The sequence below is a fragment of the Protopterus annectens genome, chromosome 9.part0 (genome assembly GCF_019279795.1).
Source record: "Protopterus annectens isolate FY-2018-M chromosome 9.part0, PAN1.0, whole genome shotgun sequence".
NCBI classification, from domain to species: Eukaryota; Metazoa; Chordata; order Ceratodontiformes; family Protopteridae; genus Protopterus; species Protopterus annectens.
Genome location: NC_056743.1, coordinates 1,753,431,703 through 1,753,450,232, shown reverse-complemented (window position 1 = coordinate 1,753,450,232; position 18,530 = coordinate 1,753,431,703). Strand labels below are relative to the sequence as shown.

Here is an 18,530-nt window from a genome sequence, read left to right as displayed (position 1 = left end):
ATACCTGCATGTCCCAATCAGACAGTTTTGCAGAAGATACCTCAGATTCATAGCTGGCTCAATGCACTACCAATTCTCTGCACTGCCCTTTGGCTTATCTACTTTGCCCAGGGTCTCCACAAAATGCCTGGCACCAGTAATTGTATTTTGCAGACAAAGAGAAATTCAAATATATCCCTACTTGGATGACTGCCTTATTCAAGCAGAGAACAAAGACATTCTTAAGCATCTAGCGTTTGTAAAAAGATTACTAATTTGCCTAGGGTACACAGTAAACAAAAATAAATCAAAACTAGTACCCTCTCAAGAGATAATATTCCTGGGTGCAAGATTAAATACAACTGCCCAGATGGCTTATCTCACACCAGACAAACAAAGGCAACTGAATTCTTACTTTAAAAAGTTGGCAACAAAGACCCAGTTATCTGCAAGGAAAATCCTGCAGGCCTTGGGCCTCATGGCATCTTGCATTCTACTAATTCCATATGCCAGACTGCATATGAGGAAACTACAATGGTATCTAAAAAGTGTTTGGACTCAGCATTGCCACAGCCTGGAGACAGTAATTACTCTCATTCCCTGCCTGCAACAGGAGTTTCGATGGTGGGCACAGGCCTGACACCAGAACAAGGGACTGCCATTCACTTTACCCACAGCCAGGCAGACACGGACAGTGGATGCATCAGACTATGCCTGGGGGGCACATATGGCAGGTAAATGTATTCAGGGCACATGGTCTGCAAGCCAGATGCATCTTCATATCAATCAAAAAGAGATGCTAGCTGTTCAGAATGCCCTGACAGCTTTCAAGGATCTTATTCATCCAGGACAGCTACTGATAAAGACGGACAATACTACGGTCATGTCGTACATAAACAAGCAGGGAGGCACACATTCCTACCCCCTCTGCTGACAAGCAATGACCTTGTGGGACACAGCACTGACTTATCAAGTTCACCTGCAAGCACAATTCCTGCCAGGAAAAACAAATACTCTGGCAGACGAACTAAGTAAAAACCTCATGGATACCCACGAGTGGAAACTGGATCCACAAGTCTTCAGCATGATAATAAGGAAATGGGGATGCCCAGACATAGATCTATTTGCCTCCCCTCACAACTGCCAACTACAGAGATTTTGCACAAGGATTTATCACAGACAAGCATGGTAAGTGGGCGCCCTATCCTTCAGCTGGAAAAACCTAACAGTATATACCTTTCCTCCACTGCCTGTCCTTCCCAAGGTACTCCTAAAGGTCAGACAAGAGAAGCCAAAAATGATACTGATTGCACCAGATTGGCCATGCCAGCACTGGTACCCAATCCTAAAGAGCTTGTCTCAAGGTCCAGCATGGATATTGCCTCAAAGCTCTCACTTGCTGACCCAACAAAACAATCAGATCCTGCACAGCCAACTCAGGACCTTAAATCTGGCAGCATGGCGGATAATGTAGCCATTCAGAACACTCCTCTTTCAAAAGCTGTTCTGGATGTTATCTTGGAGGCCAGGAAGCCCAGTACCAGAAAATCTTATGCAGAAAAATGGAAGAGATTCTGTGTTTGGAGCCAGGAACAAGGCATTGACACGTATGTACCAAATATTCCTCAGATTTTACAATACCTAACTGAAATGCTGGACAAAGGCCTTTCCTTTTCATCAATTAAGATTCATGCCTCTGCCATTTCAGCCCATTACAATACGGACCCGCCTATCTTTTCTCATCCTTTAATAAGACAGTACCTCAGTGGGGCCAAAAACATTAGGCCTTCAAGGAGAGCACCAATTCCGGCCTGGGACCTCAATTATGTCTTGGAAAAACTCAAACTGCCTCCTTTTGAGCCAGCCTCAACAGCTGATATAAAACTCTTATCCTGGAAAACAGCTCTGCTCCTAGCAATAACCTCTGCAAGACGAGTCTCGGAGTTACAAGCACTCATGGCTGTGGAACCTTTTATCATTTTTCACCCAGACAGGGTTTGTCTGAGGACAAACCCTACATTTATGCCTAAGGTGGTGTCCAGTGTGGCCCTCAACCAAACCATTCACTTGCCTACCTTTTATCCAAACCCACAGAACAAGGCTGAGAATATTCTACATTCTTTGGACATAGACAGCTACGCTTCTACTTGGACAGAACTAAAGCTTTCAGAAAGACTGAGCAACTTTTAGTGGCATATGCTGCAGGATCACAAGGAAAGGCTATCTCAAAACAGACTATTTCTAAATGGATAGGTCATTGCATTCATTTCTGCTATTCACAGCATGGCAAATCAGTGCCTAAGGGCATTAGGCCTCATTCTACCAGAGCAGCAGCCACTTCAGCAGCCTTCCTTAGAGGAGTACCAACCAAAGACATCTTAGAGGCTGCAACATGGAGTTCAGTGCACACTTTTATAAGGCACTACCACTTACCTCTTTACTCTAAATCCAGAGCAGGCTTTGCCACTGCAGTTCTGCAGAGCCTTATAGCCTCTCCTAATCCTATTTAGCACAGCCACCCATCCTCAGCTTTGGGATTCAACCCAAGAGTAATGACTGCAATAGTGAAAGATGATGAACATAGTACAGTTGTGTACCTACCATAAATGTAGATATTCGAGTGTATTCACTGTTGCAGTCCAGGTTACCCTCCCTCCGTCCCCCTTTCTTTTGCTGGGGTTTATCTGTACTTCTCTATTCTATACAACCTATGTGGTGTATTTGCTTGTAGATGAAGGAAATGTTTCTTTAGTGCATGTATGTTTATTGGCATTATATATTTAGCCTACCCTTTTGGGGGCGCCTGACATCTGGGGCAAGAAAAACTGAAGAAAATGGCGTCGGCTGCATCTTTTATACCCCTGGCGCACTGACTTCAGGGAAGAGGCAACAGTAGCCTTCGCCGAACCAGGACTTTGGAATTCAGGCCGACTGCAGGTAGCTTGCCAGCAGGATAACCCAAGAGTAATGACTGCAACAGTGAATACACTCGAACATCTATATTTATGGTAGGTACACAACTGTACTTTTCCTGGTACTCAGTCTTTCATTTGTTTATTAACCTTTCCCCATCTCCATACCCCTTCATCTCAACTTGCCTGTCAGCCTTTTTGTAGGAGTCAGTCAGAGGCTGCAGTAAAGTTTAGGTATACCACAGACACCTTTTCCCACTCTTAACTACCACTGTAACCTTGTCTTAGAACTGTATGCGGGCTGGACTGACAGTGACTGTTGGCAACAAACTTTTGCTTGTTTATATCCTTGAAGCTGTTTTCTCTAAGAAACCAGAGAGCATTTCCCTCAGTAACTTTTCCATAACCTTACCTCCTACTGAGGTGAAGTGTTTGGGTCTCCAGTTCCCTGGGTCAGTTCATCCTTTGTACTGTGACATATTCTATTACTCTGGGAGTCATGTTGCTACCTCTGCTGCTGGTGGAGTAATTGTGTTACAGGATCTGCAAGTGTAGCTTCCAAGTTCCTCTAAATTCCTGGATGCATACCATCAGAACCTTGCTCTCCCTACATTTCTTAAGCTCATTTTCTTATGGCATTCTTAGGTATAGAACCATCTGCAAGCTGTCTACACCTTCTGCTGTTCCTAATCTGGCACTCTTTCCTTCTCTTTTTTTTTCATGATGAGAGGTAAAATCCTTCCCAGAGCTGTTGATGCAGAAGCCAAGTGGCACTGAAAACTGCAGTCACAAAACTTGCAATCGTTAACATAAGAACCGAAGACTGCAACTTGGTATAATAATTTTAAAGCATTTTTTGCAGGGGGGGATTTAATGTCCTGCACCACTTTTAATGTGTGTCTGTGCCCCGTATCTCTAATACTTATGTGCACAAGCTTTCAGATTGTTGGGGTACTGCGAGTTCAACATTTGTACACAAGTTACACTACTTGCACTTTTGCAGTCAGCACTTCTCATTGGCACTGATGTTCATCGTGCATACAGCTGCAGTAATCACAGATGGGTTCTCTGCCGTCAGGCGGTCCCTCGGTCGGCCGAATTCCAAAGTCTTGGTCCGGCGTCGGTTGTCGTCGCTTTCTCTTCTGACGTCAGTGAGGCCAGAGTATATAAGGCACAGCCGACGCCATGTTCTCCAGTCTTTTTTGCCGCGTGGTGCCCGAAGCAGAAGCAGTTCGCAAGTGCCGGTCGGCCAGCTCCTGAATTACGAATATTTTGGAATCCGAATTCTTCATTAAAGCTAAGTACCCCGTTGGGGAATCTTTTCTTGCCTCAGACCGATGTCAGAAAAAGTTAATAATTGTATTTCTTGTGGGAAGCAAATACCGCATAAGGATTTCCATTCCCGCTGCATACCTTGTTTGGGCCCAGACCACGACGTCTTGGGCTGTCGCTTTTGCTCTACCTTCAATAAACGCACTATTAAGCGTCGGGCGGAGTTCGCCCAGCACTACTTTGGTAAAGCTTTTGATTATGATTATAAAATGTCGTTGGACACTCCGACTACCGTTTTGACCAAAAAACGCAAGGAAAAGGACCGACACGCGAGGCCCGCGGTCCCCGCCGACACCACTCCAAAACAGGCTACACGTGGTCCGGTTCTCAGCGAGACGCCTTTGCAGTCCCTGACTACCGACGACACTTCTTTGGCGGTGTCCTCTGTACCCGAGACCGCTGGGTCCTCGGCCCTTTCCCAGACTACAACCGAAGCCTCTGCTAATGTTGAGCCTACTAATGTGGACAGGTCCACCTCCACCCATGGTGTGTTTAGGCCCTCATCTTCTTTTTCAATTAAGGCCTTTACTAAATCCAAAGCAGCCAGGCAGCCCATGAGGCCTGTTGTACAGGGCCCATCTCCAGGTCCCATGCCTAAAAAACAGATGCTTAGAATGGCTGAGGATTTAATTACTCTTATCAGAGGTTCTCAACCCCCTCCAGACAAGAGACCCAGAGTGGGGGAAGATTCTCCCTCTTATGATCAGGGATCCATTTTATCAGAACATTCTGATGCAGAGGAACACTCTTATTCTCCCTTTGAGGATTTGGATGCAGAACAGTCCATTCCCTCTGTATCCCCTCCTGAGGATTTTCCCTTTGGGGAAACCTTACACACCTTGAGGGAACACTTCCATTGGGAAGGCCAAGACTTTTCAGATTCCAAGAAAAGACTTAGGGAATTTCTTTTGTTACCTCAACACAGACCTCTGGCTATACCCCCTGTTTTGGACATACTGGATGATGTCTATTCGGAGGCTTGTCTTAACCCGGATTCTCTGCCTCCTGCACCAGTCAAACCTGATAGGTATTACAGAGTACCCAGCTCTCACCAATTTCTCTTCAAAAGCCATAATGCTGACCCTGAAACCATTTCACAAGGCCCCAAGGGATTGAAGGCCTCGACTGCCAAAAATCCACTTCCTGCAGAAAGGGAATCAAGATCTTTGGAAAGGTGGGGGAAAAAGGTTTATACCTCGGCCACCCTAGCCATGAGGGCTTTAAATTGTCAGTTTCATATGCTTAAATATCAACAGTTCCTGTTATCACAATTGAGGAACAAAATGTCGCAACCTGAACAACAAGATTTAAAGGAGTTACAGGATATGATGCATAGTGCAGAACAAGTGGGTAAACACACCCTACAATGTGGTTATGATGCCCTAGAGGCCTCAAGTAGAGCGGCAGCTACAGGATCAGTCATTCGCAGACATGCCTGGCTTAGGGAACAAAATTTACCTGATCATGTGAAAGCTAAACTTCTAGATGCTCCTTTACAAAAGGATGTGCTGTTTGGTACTAATGCTGAGGAGATACTACGGAAAATGGAAGAAAAAGCCAAATCTATGCAAACTGTCAAAGCTTTCTTACAGGTCCAACCACCACATTTTAGCAGAAATTGGCCTTCAAAAAACTGGTCCTTTCCAGCCACTGACAAGCCCCAAAGAGGTAGATACAGACGCACAAGGGGCAGAGGGCAATCACAAGGATCATATAGAGGCCGACAATGGCAAACTCCAGCACCAAGAGGTGGCGAAGACAGTGCACAACAATACAGGAAGCAAACCCAATGACTCCCTCATTTCCATGCCAAGCATGTCTCAGCTGGCAGCACCTTTGGGAGGAAAACTAGCACTATTTGCAAGCAATTGGCATATTGTCACAACAGACAAATGGATCCTGGAGATTATAAACAGAGGCTACAAATTTCAATTTCACACTCTTCCAAAAATGAGAGGCATGCCAAACCTGCCACAAAATCAAAGGGCAGAGGCACAACTGCAAATTTCAAAGCTCATAAGCATGCGAGCTATTCAAGAGGTTCCTACTCACCAACAAGGTCAAGGTTTTTATTCAAGACTTTTCCTGGTACCAAGGAAAGGAACCGACTGGAGACCCATTTTGGACTTATCCACCCTAAACACATTTCTAATCGTACCAAAATTCAAGATGCTCACATTACAGCAGCTTCTTCCCATGCTGGGCAAGGAGTTCTGGCTGGTAACATTGGACCTCAAGGAGGCATACCTGCATGTCCCAATCAGACAAAGCTGCAGAAGATACCTCAGATTTCTTGCAGGTTCAATCCACTATCAATTCTCTGCATTGCCCTTTGGCTTATCTACTGCCCAGAGTATTCACAAAGTGCCTGGCATCAGTGATTGCCTACTGCAGACTTCAAGGGATACAAATTTACCCTTATCTGGACGACTGCCTGATCCAAGCCGACAGCAAGAACATACTTCTGGAACATCTGGCATATGTGACACGGTTACTGCTTTCTCTGGGATATACAATCAACAAAGAGAAATCAAGGCTAACACCATCCCAAAAAATAACTTTCCTGGGTGCCAACTTGGACACAAACACCCAGATGGCCTACCTTACACCAGAAAAACAAGGGCAACTATCTCAGTACTTCAAAATGCTAGCAAAAAGTACCAGGCTTACTACAAGGAAAATCCTGCAGGCTCTGGGATTCATTGCATCTTGCATTCTATTAACCCCATTTGCAAAGCTGCATATGAGGAAACTTCAATGGTACCTAAAAAACCTATGGTCTCAACACAGTCACAGTTTGGAAACAATAATACCAATAATTCCATGTTTGCAAAAGGAATTTCTATGGTGGGCCCAAGCATGTCAAGCAAACAAAGGCCTCCCATTCTGCAAGCCTCAAGCAAAACAAGTCATAACCACAGACGCCTCAGATTACGCCTGGGGGGCGCACATGACGAACAGGTGCATTCAGGGCAAATGGTCCCAAAAAGAAAAGCACCTTCACATCAATCAAAAAGAAATGCTAGCAGTAATAAATGCAATTACAGCTTTCAAGGACTTCCTGCATCCAGGACAATTACTGATAAGAACAGACAACACCATGGTAATGTGGTACATAAACAAACCAGGAGGAACACATTCATACCCCTTGTGCAGACTAGCCATGACTCTTTGGAACTTGGCTCTGGAAAGACAAATCGAACTTCAAGCACAGTACTTGCCAGGATTGGAAAACACACTGGCAGACAATCTAAGCAGAAAAATGACAGATCCACACGAATGGAAGTTACATCCTCAGGTGTTTGCAGAAATAATCCAAGCATGGGGGAGGCCAGACATAGATCTTTTTGCCTCCCACAGGAATCATCAATTGGAAAAGTTTTGTTCAAAGACCTTTCACCCAAAGGCCTGGAGAGTGGACGCCCTTTCATTCAGTTGGACAGCATGGACAGTTTACGCATTCCCACCTCTGCCTCTTCTGCCCAAGGTGCTTTTGAAAGCAAGAACAGACAAACCGAAGATGATACTGATTGCTCCAGATTGGCCGAGGCAACACTGGTACTCACTCCTGAGGAGCCTAACACATACTCCTCCCTGGTCCCTGCCTCTAATGCCTCTTCTTCTGACTCAGCACAGCTACAAAACTCTTCACAGTCAGCTGAAAACACTCAATCTCGCTGCATGGAAAATTCCCTAACACCACAACAGAACCTACTCTCCAAGGAGGTACAGGATGTCATTTTGGAGGCCAGAAGGCCAGCTACTAGAAAAGCTTACTCCGCAAAATGGAAGCGGTTTTGCTCTTGGAATGAGAAAAAAGGCCAGGACCATAGAAAACTGAACTTGCCTCAGGTATTACAGTACCTAGCGGAGCTATTGAACAGTGGACTTTCTTTTTCTTCCATAAAAATCCATGCCTCAGCCATCTCTGCAGAATTCAACACGGATCCTCCTTTATTTTCTCACCCACTCTTACGACAGTTCCTCAGAGGGCTAAGAATATAAGACCACCAAGGAAACAACCAATACCAGCCTGGGATCTTAATTACATACTAGAAAAATTAACATTGCCTCCTTTTGAACCAGCTGCCTCAACAGATTTGCAATATTTGTCCTGGAAGACAGCCTTCCTTCTGGCCATCACTTCAGCTCATAGGGTTTCTGAACTTCAGGCCCTCATGGCGGTGCAGCCCTTTCTCATTTTCCATCAGGACAGGGTTTCCCTTCGTACCAACCCATCATTTATGCCTAAAGTGGTATCCAGGGTAGCTTTAAATCAAGCCATACACCTACCCACCTTTTACCCCAATCCTCAAAACAAAGGGGAAAGGCTGCTGCGCTCCTTAGACATCCATAGGCAGCTTTGTTATTATTTGGACAGAACAAAGTCCTTCAGGAAATCAGAACAACTCTTTGTGTCCTATGCTGTAGGGGCTCAAGGGAAGCCAGTTACAAAACAGACTATTTCAAAGTGGATAGGCCACTGCATACGGTTTTGTTACTCCTACCATGGGAAATCTGTTCCTGCAGGTATCAGATCACACTCCACCAGGGCCACAGCTACCTCTACAGCCTTCCTCAGAGGAGTTCCTACCAAAGATATTTTGGAGGCAGCCACTTGGAGTTCTGTACATACCTTCACAAAACACTACCATCTGCCTTTATATTCCAGAACTAGAGCTGGCTTTGCCACTGCTGTTTTGCAGGGCATTCTGGCTCAACCCAGTTCCTCCTAGTACCTACCACCCAGTGCATAGCTTTGGGATTCTACCCATCTGTGATTACTGCAGCTGTATGCACGATGAACATAGTACAGTTTTGTACCTACCATAAATGTAGATGTTCGAGTGCTAATACAGCTGCAGTACAGGTTTCCCTCCCTCCTTCCCCACTTGGTAAAGGCATGAGGCCTAGCAACCTCTTCATACTACCTGACTGGGTTATCCGGCTATGTTTTATTTGCTTGCTACCACTGATTTTGGATTATATTGCATTGCTTGTATATGTATATAAGCACTATTTAGGTATTGCCTTCCTTCTGGGGGCACCTGACATCTGGGGCAAGAAAGACTGAAGAACATGGCGTCGGCTGTGCCTTATATACTCTGGCCTCACTGACGTCAGAAGAGAAAGCGACGACAACCGACGCCGGACCAAGACTTTGGAATTCGGCCTACCGAGGGACCGCCTGACGGCAGAGAACTCATCTGTGATTACTGCAGCTGTATTAGCACTCGAACATCTACATTTATGGTAGGTACAAAACTGTACTTTCTGCCTGGCACCTGAAAGATCCATGCCTTGGCTGAATCCTCTGTGTATACCAACGATCCATGCCTTGGCTGAATCCTCAGTGTATACCAAAGATCCATGCCTTGGCTGAATCCTCAGTGTATACCAAAGATCCATGCCTTGGCTGAATCCTCAGTGTATACCAAAGATCCATGCCTTGGCTGAATCCTCAGTGTATACCAAAGATCCATGCCTTGGCTGAATCCTCAGTGTATACCAAAGATCCATGCCTTGGCTGAATCCTCAGTGTATACCAAAGATCCATGCCTTGGCTGAATCCTCAGTGTATACCATACTCTTTTGTAGTCTCAATGTCTGTTTTCACTTACTTTGTTCACCTAAGTTTGCAATGTTCCTGTTGCTAGATTTGTTCTGAAAGGGAAGTGAAATGGGGAGGCAAATGTAACTTCCTCAGTTTGGGTACTGAGAACCTTTTCATTCTTCCTTCCCTTGGCCTCTGACTAGCTTCCCTGTCAAGTTCCTTTCAAAGTTTTTGCAAAAAGATCTGGAACTTGTTCATTGTGCGTTCTTAATTCTTGATCAGCTTTAATGGCTCAACAACTTGTTTTGAGTGAGTACTTCACCACTCTCTGATTGTCTTTTTTGCATTTCAACCATTGTTTAAACTTCCAACCCCAAATTTTCCCTTTCCTTACCTTCCAGGTGCTGTAGTGATTACCAGCCATTACAAGTAATTGTTTAAAAGTATTAATGTCCTGATACTAAATGAAACTTAGTCACCAAGTATGTACATAGCAAACTTCTCTCACCAGTCTGACAGCTGATTACATTTCTTCTTCCTTTTGTCATGTGATATATATTTTTAGGTAATATTTGTAGACCAGGTGGTTGTGCTGGTCCTTGGACCCTTCTCAGCCACCACACAATTATGGAAGGCACAAAAGTAGAAACAGAATATGCAAATACAGTATTTGAAAAATTGCACAAAGTTATTTGCCTTTTGCATAGTCTAAAATCTTCTGTTGTCCCGCAGTTTAAAACCATTACGTAAGTTAAGTTAAACACTGCATTTTCAAAAAACAATTTGTTTTTTAGGAAGTATCTTTTTATTCATGTCATTCTTGAATGCCCTTTATTTATTATCACTCAGTTTTGCATCACCATACCTGACATAGTCACAGTTTTTTTGCTTACAGCATTATATCATTTAGTTTTGTTTGTCAAAAAAAAATATTTTTCAGCAGTAAACTGTAACTACACATGCAATGTATCCTCTTCCTTAAGGTATCACCAGTACAGTACAATGTTCAGCTCAAACATGGCAGAGAAGCAGAGGGAACGTCAGAAAGGTTTAAACAAACAGGTTTTTGAGATGGATGAAGTTGTGCATGACAGGAATAGCCAGGATGAACAGGTAAGAACAAGCAGAACCATTAGAGTGTTGGATACTTAATGGACTCTGTGATTGCAGCTTCCATAGTATACTGTTTTCAAATGCGCTCAGCTGTTTCTCACTAACTGGTTATGTCTTTCATTTGTTTTCTGAGGGCTGCAAAGGGCATTTGAGCAGTTTTAACCCGAGTGTCAAAACAGATGGTATGGGAGAGTCTCTTTTACATGATATTTCAGTTTCTTAAAATTATTACAGTATGCTCTGATTTTTGTGGAGCGGATAGTCGTTACAGAGTAAAGTAAACAAAGCTGTTTCCTGCTAGAGAACATAACACTGTACTTTTGACTTTGTGCTTGACTTTGAAAATAGCCTCACAAACCTGAATGTGTTGTTTCCCCACACATGATCATTATGTACCAGTGTCAGACGATATAAGAAGGTAAGTAATGGCATGTCAGTGGCATGCTGCCATTTATTTTGAAGCAGAAAAGCTCCAATTTCATTTCATACTTTATCTGAATTTGTTGTACTGTTGATGAGCAAGTGATGGGTTGTATCTAAACTCATGGCAGATTGGGGAGTGCCTCCAGATCCTGTGTACTGGTGTCTCCATGGTGCAGAGGGCTGGTGAACTAAATATGACTCAGATGCTGGGAGGAGCTGGTGAGGTTGAGATGGGAGTGAACATCCAGTGTAATTTGCCTGTCTTAGATGGAAAGAGGTCACTAGCCTGACCCCACTGTATGACTGACACCACTCAGCAGCAAGTGTTTCAATATGCAGCATAAAAGAAGAGACATAAATTCTCACTAAAATGTGCATTATACAGTACACGCACTGCACCTTACTGGGGGATCAACTACTCGCATGTGTTATAGTTCTGAGACAGGGCAGATGATGTCATTGGAGGCAGAGATGGGCCCATGTTTGCCCTATCTGTATATTATCCATTTTAGGCATGCATTGTCAGTGACAGAAGCAGTGACAAGGCAGGTAAGCTTTGAAAAGCCTCAGTTATACTTTATGATGGTATCACTATTTGCTGTCAAGCCTCTCCTCATTATGAATGACTGGGTTGCTGGATTTGGCGTTGTTGTAAAGCAAATGCTTGAAGATTAGCAGTATTTTAGAATTTGTGGGGTGTATAAAACTATCAGGTTGAGCTTGGGGAGCTATGATAGGTCTGCTAGACCTAGTGAATGAGGAGAGGAGTTGGTGTCAGCTACCTAGTGAATGAGGGGAGGAGTTGGTGTCAGCTACCGAGTGAATGAGGGGAGGAGTTGGTGTCAGCTACCTAGTGAATGAGGAGAGGAGTTGGTGTCAGATACCTAGTGAATGAGGAGAGGAGTTGGTGTCAGATACCTAGTGAATGAGGAAAGGAGCTGGTGTCAGCTACCTAGTGAATGAGGAGAGGAGTTAGTGTCAGATACCTAGTGAATGAGGAGAGGAGATGGTGTCGGCTACCTAGTGAATGAGGGGAGGAGTTGGTGTCAGCTACCTAGTGAATGAGGAGAGGAGATGGTGTCAGCTACCTAGTGAATGAGGAGAGGAGATGGTGTCAGCTACCTAGTGAATGAGGAGAGGAGTTAGTGTCAGATACCTAGTGAATGAGGAGAGGAGATGGTGTCAGCTACCTAGTGAATGAGGAGAGGAGTTGGTGTCAGCTACCTAGTGAATGAGGAGAGGAGATGGTGTCAGCTACCTAGTGAATGAGGAGTGTAGGTGGTGTCAGCTACTTAGTGAATGAGGGGAGGAGTTAGTGTCAGATACCTAGTGAATGAGGAGAGGAGATGGTGTCAGCTACCTAGTGAATGAGGAGAGGAGGTGGTGTCAGCAACCTAGTGAATGAGGAGTGTAGGTGGTGTCAGCTACCTAGTGAATGAGGAGAGGAGATGGTGTCAGCTACCTGTTGAATGAGGAGAGGAGATGGTGTCAGCTACCTAGTGAATGAGGAGAGGAGGTAGTGTCAGCTACCTAGTGAATGAGGAGTGTAGGTGGTGTCAGCTACCTAGTGAATGAGGAGAGGAGATGGTGTCAGCTACCTAGTGAATGAGGAGAGGAGCTGGTGTCAGCTACCTAGTGAATGAGGAGTGTAGGTGGTGTCAGCTACCTAGTGAATGAGGAGAGGAGATGGTGTCAGCTACCTAGTGAATGAGGAGAGGAGATGGTGTCAGCTACCTAGTGAATGAGGAGAGGAGATGGTGTCGGCTACCTAGTGAATGAGGAGAGGAGATGGTGTCAGCTACCTAGTGATTGAGGAGTGTAGGTGGTGTCATCTATCTAGTGACTGAGGAGAGGAGATGGTGTCAGCTACCTAGTGAATGAGGAGAGGAGTTGGTGTCAGCTACCTAGTGAATGAGGAGAGGAGTTAGCGTCAGATACCTAGTGAATGAAGGAGAGGAGATGTTGTCAGCAACCTAGTGAATGAGGAGAGGAGTTGGTGTCAGCTACCTAGTGAATGAGGAGAGGAGATGGTGTCAGCTACCTAGTGAATGAGGAGTGTAGGTGGTGTCAGCTACTTAGTGAATGAGGGGAGGAGTTAGTGTCAGATACCTAGTGAATGAGGAGAGGAGATGGTGTCAGCTACCTAGTGAATTAGGAGAGGAGGTGGTGTCAGCTACCTAGTGAATGAGGAGTGTAGGTGGTGTCAGCTACCTAGTGAATGAGGAGAGGAGATGGTGTCAGCTACCTAGTGAATGAGGAGAGGAGATGGTGTCAGCTACCTAGTGAATGAGGAGAGGAGCTGGTGTCAGCTACCTAGTGAATGAGGAGAGGAGTTGGTGTCAGCTACCTAGTGAATGAGGAGTGTAGGTGGTGTCAGCTACCTAGTGAATGAGGAGAGGAGATGGTGTCAGATACCTAGTGAATGAGGAGTGTAGGTGGTGTCAGCTACCTAGTGAATGAGGAGAGGAGTTGGTGTCAGCTACCTAGTGAATGAGGAGAGGAGATGGTGTCAGCTACCTAGTGAATGAGGAGAGGAGTTGGTGTCAGCTACCTAGTGAATGAGGAGAGGAGATGGTGTCAGCTACCTAGTGAATGAGGAGAGGAGATGGTGTCAGCTACCTAGTGAATGAGGAGAGGAGATGGTGTCAGCTACCTAGTGAATGAGGAGAGGAGATGGTGTCAGCTACCTAGTGAATGAGGAGAGGAGATGGTGTCAGCTACCTAGTGAATGAGGAGAGGAGATGGTGTCAGCTACCTAGTGAATGAGGAGAGGAGATGGTGTCAGCTACCTAGTGAATGAGGAGAGGAGATGGTGTCAGCTACCTAGTGAATGAGGAGAGGAGATGGTGTCAGCTACCTAGTGAATGAGGAGAGGAGTTGGTGTCAGCTACCTAGTGAATGAGGAGAGGAGATGGTGTCAGCTACCTAGTGAATGAGGAGAGGAGATGGTGTCAGCTACCTAGTGAATGAGGAGAGGAGTTGGTGTCAGCTACCTAGTGAATGAGGAGAGGAGATGGTGTCAGCTACCTAGTGAATGAGGAGAGGAGATGGTGTCAGCTACCTAGTGAATGAGGAGAGGAGATGGTGTCAGCTACCTAGTGAATGAGGAGAGGAGATGGTGTCAGCTACCTAGTGAATGAGGAGAGGAGATGGTGTCAGCTACCTAGTGAATGAGGAGAGGAGATGGTGTCAGCTACCTAGTGAATGAGGAGAGGAGATGGTGTCAGCTACCTAGTGAATGAGGAGAGGAGTTGGTGTCAGCTACCTAGTGAATGAGGAGTGTAGGTGGTGTCAGCTAAGTAGTGAATGAGGAGAGGAGTTGGTGTCAGCTACCTAGTGAATGAGGAGTGTAGGTGGTGTCAGCTGATGGTCAGCAGTGGGTGAAAAAGCATGTCCTGGTTGCTTGCCACTGCTACTGTCTGTAGTTGTCTTCAAGGAATCAGAACCATAGTCATATAAATACATGGGCTTTGTAGACCACATCTTTCAGTGATGTAAAAAAACAGAGATTATGTTACTTGAATGTATTAGTATTATCACTGTGACAGTGGTGCAGCATTTAAACATTTATTAATTTGGATTTGCTTTTTATTAAACCTTAAAAGTGTGTCTAGTTCTGGCCACGTGTTCTGGACTAATCTCTTTCTTTCTTTTTGCTTTTACAGCAGTAGGCGCAAAAAGAGTGGAGTTTGAGTAGGAAGTGCAGTCTTTTAATGTATATAATGTTTTTTCTGGATTTTAATACTCCCTCCCCCTATCCCCCCCCCCAGTTATGCCATGATGCCTCATCCATCTGTAGCACAGCTCTGTATAGGAAAAAAGTTCATCAAGCTGCTTGAGGTGGTGCCTTTCATATTTGTACTCTGCCTTCTTTCCTTTACTCCATGACTAGACATATGCTGCCCCATTTGCAGACTCAACTCTTATATAGACGTTGTTAGTGTCGGAATATGATGCTTATCTCCTGGACATTCTGATGGCCAAAACATTCAGAATGAAGTATAACGGTCCTACACCATATTATCTAATGAACGACCTCTTTTTCTATTAGACATTCGGAGACATCTGCTGTGGTTTGTATTATTTGAGGGAAGTCATGCATGTCAGCTGTGTACAGTCTTTTGATTGCTGTGGGAAATTCTTTTTCAGGCTGCATCCTTTTACATCCAGATACTTGTTTAATGTAAACAGCATTTCAGTGAAACACTAAAGTAGGGGTCTTGTCTCCCATTCTGCATTAGATTCCCATGTAAGACATACTGGTTACTTAACACGTGCAGGACTAATGGGCTCTTGTAGATGTACATTACAACTACATTTCCTTTGTGACAGTAGGAAACCATAAGTCTAGCTAATCTGCCCTTTATATGCATTCAGCATTCTGTCTTACCTCTTCTGTACATCTCCCATGCTTTCATGAATATCTCTGGAGATTATTTTTTTTTCACTGTGTTCTATGAAAGTCTGTTTCTTCATTTTCTTTTCTTTTCAAAACAATTCTATATTTCCTATTATTGAATGTCCACATTTTGACTATTGCAGGTTTCTCAGTAGTAGTTACTGCTAAATATTTCTTAACTTCAAATAACATTACAAAACAACAGTCTGTTCATTTATAACATCTGATATTCTGTTCCTTGAGTCCACAGCCATCTCTATGAAGAAGTAGTTTAATAGGTACAAGGAGTAGTCAGTCTTTACAATTTTCTGTCTGTATCCATTACTGTCCCTGTGCCGTTACTGTTCAATATGATCCCTTCAAATCTCCCTACCACGTGTTTGAGAAATTGTTATGTTACCCTTCTCTTCTGGTTTAGGCCGCTGTGGTGCACCGGTTAGCGTTGTCTCCTCACAGCAAGAGGTTCTCCCATTTGATTCTCGGCTAGAGAGCCTTCTGTGTGGAGTCTGCATGTCCTCCCCATGGTCTAGTGACATTAATGACATGCAGGTAGGTGCGTGCATGAATTGGCGTGCCTTCTTTGAAGGTTGGGTGTTGGGCTGGCAACTCAGCACCATAAAAATCCACTGCCAATCATTAGCGGATGGGAGTTCCGCTTTGGCGACCCTTAACTGGGAAAAGCCAAAAGACTTTTAAGACCCTTCTCTTCTGGTTTGTATTGAGAAGAACTTTAGCTTTTCTACTGTCTGGGTACATCCTTTCACCTGTGCTCCCTGCACCTTTCTTGTAGCCATCCTGTGGACATGTTGCAGCCTGATGTCTTTCCTTCCATCTCTTCCAGAACTACACAGAGCTGTCAGTGTGGCTTGAACAGGGCACAGTGTAGTGGGAACGTTACCTGTTTAAACTGCAGTCTGTTCCCCTGAGTATGCATACTGTCACTCTTTTGGCTTTCCCACTACCTTCACACTGTGCTTCTGATGGACCAGTCCAAGTGTGATCAACACTTCCGGATTCCTTTCCTTCTTTGTTGCTTTCAGTTCCACTCCTGTACTCCCTTACCCTATAATTTATACCCTAGTTGTGGCCCAAGTGCAGTATTTTTCATTTTTCTGTATTCCTCATCTCCCACCAGCCCATTTGATGATGCTTTCCAATTCCTTCCATAGACTCTTCCAGCATCCTCCTGTGTTACACATGTTCAGGAGAGAGGTTGATCCTGTACCCACGAATATGTCTGAAATGAACGCACTGAAAAGTTATGGACTCAGAAATAATCCTTGCAGTATTCTACTAATTCATTTTTTTTTTTACGTTGTCCATCTCAATATGGCTGTGTCCTACCATTAAATTGTGTAGCAATGTGATCCCCTTGGTTTTGGTTTTACCACAATGTCTCCAGTTTTTTTAGTAGCCACCTGTGTGGGGGTTATGCAAGGACAATGATGAAGTAGTGGTAGACCACATTTATCAGCACCCTTCTGTGACATTCTTCTGTAGCCAGGTTGTAAACCTGTGTTAGACTTCTCTGGCCGATGTTTTAGTGCTATGAATGCATTTGGTTGTTGTTCCTGAGGAAAGGAATTGGCCCTCCTTGGTATTTTCCTCCATTATTTTCTCTACCACTGCAGCTAGGATGGCAGTCTTGTAGTTCCTTTGATTTTTCCTACTGAAGCATTGTACAGAGGAATAATTATTTTCTAGACCTCAGGCTCTTCCTCAGTGACCGGTGATCAGTTCAGAATTTCTGTCAGAGGTTGACATTTGGAGGCAGCACACATGGACTCAATGGTTTATTCTTCTTTTAAGAAACCCATTTTACTCTCTGCCTTCACCTTGCTGCATCTCTCTTGGTATCTGTTCATCACTTTTCCTTTCTGTTCTTCCCACTAGTATTGTACCCTCTTACTTATTCTTGTAAGGATATGAAATGTTCAGTTGCTTTGCTTCTTTCTTGTCTTCTGTGATCCCCCTCCTCCATTTTTGCTTAATCTTGCTAGGTCTGTCTCTCCTTCACGTCTTTCTTTTTGCTTGTTTATTTCTCTAGGTTTACTCCAGGAAGTGCATCTTGTGTATTACATTAATATCAAGTCCCCCAACTGCATGCCATGTACTGCTAGACAGGTTGCCTTAATGGAACTTTGAGTTGGAGAAAAGAAAACTCTGTGCGTGCATGCGTGTCTGTGTGTGTGCATGTGCCTAAGAGGCTATTCAGAGTATTTGACTTTCTCTGAGACAGCAGGAGTTGAGCTTGATTGTTTTCCACATGTCTGTCTGGTCTTTTGAGAGACTTCTTTAATCATTGGGCGTGATAGACATCTGGAAGGGCATGACTGGAAGGGATGTCTTGCCTGATATGAACCCAAATAATGAGTTATCAGACTTCTGTGCTATTCATGGATTTTGTTTTATATAGACTTTCTCTCCTATTCTTATTGACATTGAGCCTTCAACCCCCCACCCTCCTGTCCATTCACTTCTTCCTTGCCCACATCAGAGGACTTTAATAAAGGCTATAATCATGGGTTCTGCCCATCATGCAGTGGGGCAAAGAGGTTTTTTGCTTGTTCCCGTGCTGTTACAGTGCTACTTGTAATTTGCAATTAAACTTGGCAAACACAACAGTGGTTATTGGATTTTCATTTATTTATTTTTTTATGTATTTTTAACTGTGGAAGCCCGGTAGATAAAGTTTCCCTTTTCAGGAGTGACCCAGGAGTACTGTCTGGTAAAGTGACTTGCTATTCACAAAGGCAAATGGGAGGTTGAGGGATATCAAACCCTGTACCCTTAACTACAGGAAGCAGTTCACCAACAG

At 44.3% G+C, this 18,530-nt stretch overlaps 1 protein-coding gene across 8 annotated transcripts in view; it reads left to right on the top strand.

Annotated features, from left to right (window-relative positions):
• The window catches only part of DOCK6 (dedicator of cytokinesis 6), a 2,991,519-nt gene that overhangs the window by 908,673 nt on the left and 2,064,316 nt on the right, over window positions 1–18,530 (top strand). For all 8 annotated transcript variants that reach the window (XM_044084603.1, XM_044084600.1, XM_044084599.1 and 5 more), the window contains exon 5: window positions 10,761–10,890. In XM_044084603.1, coding sequence (XP_043940538.1) covers window positions 10,761–10,890 — 130 coding nt within the window. The remainder of the gene's footprint in view (window positions 1–10,760; window positions 10,891–18,530) is intronic.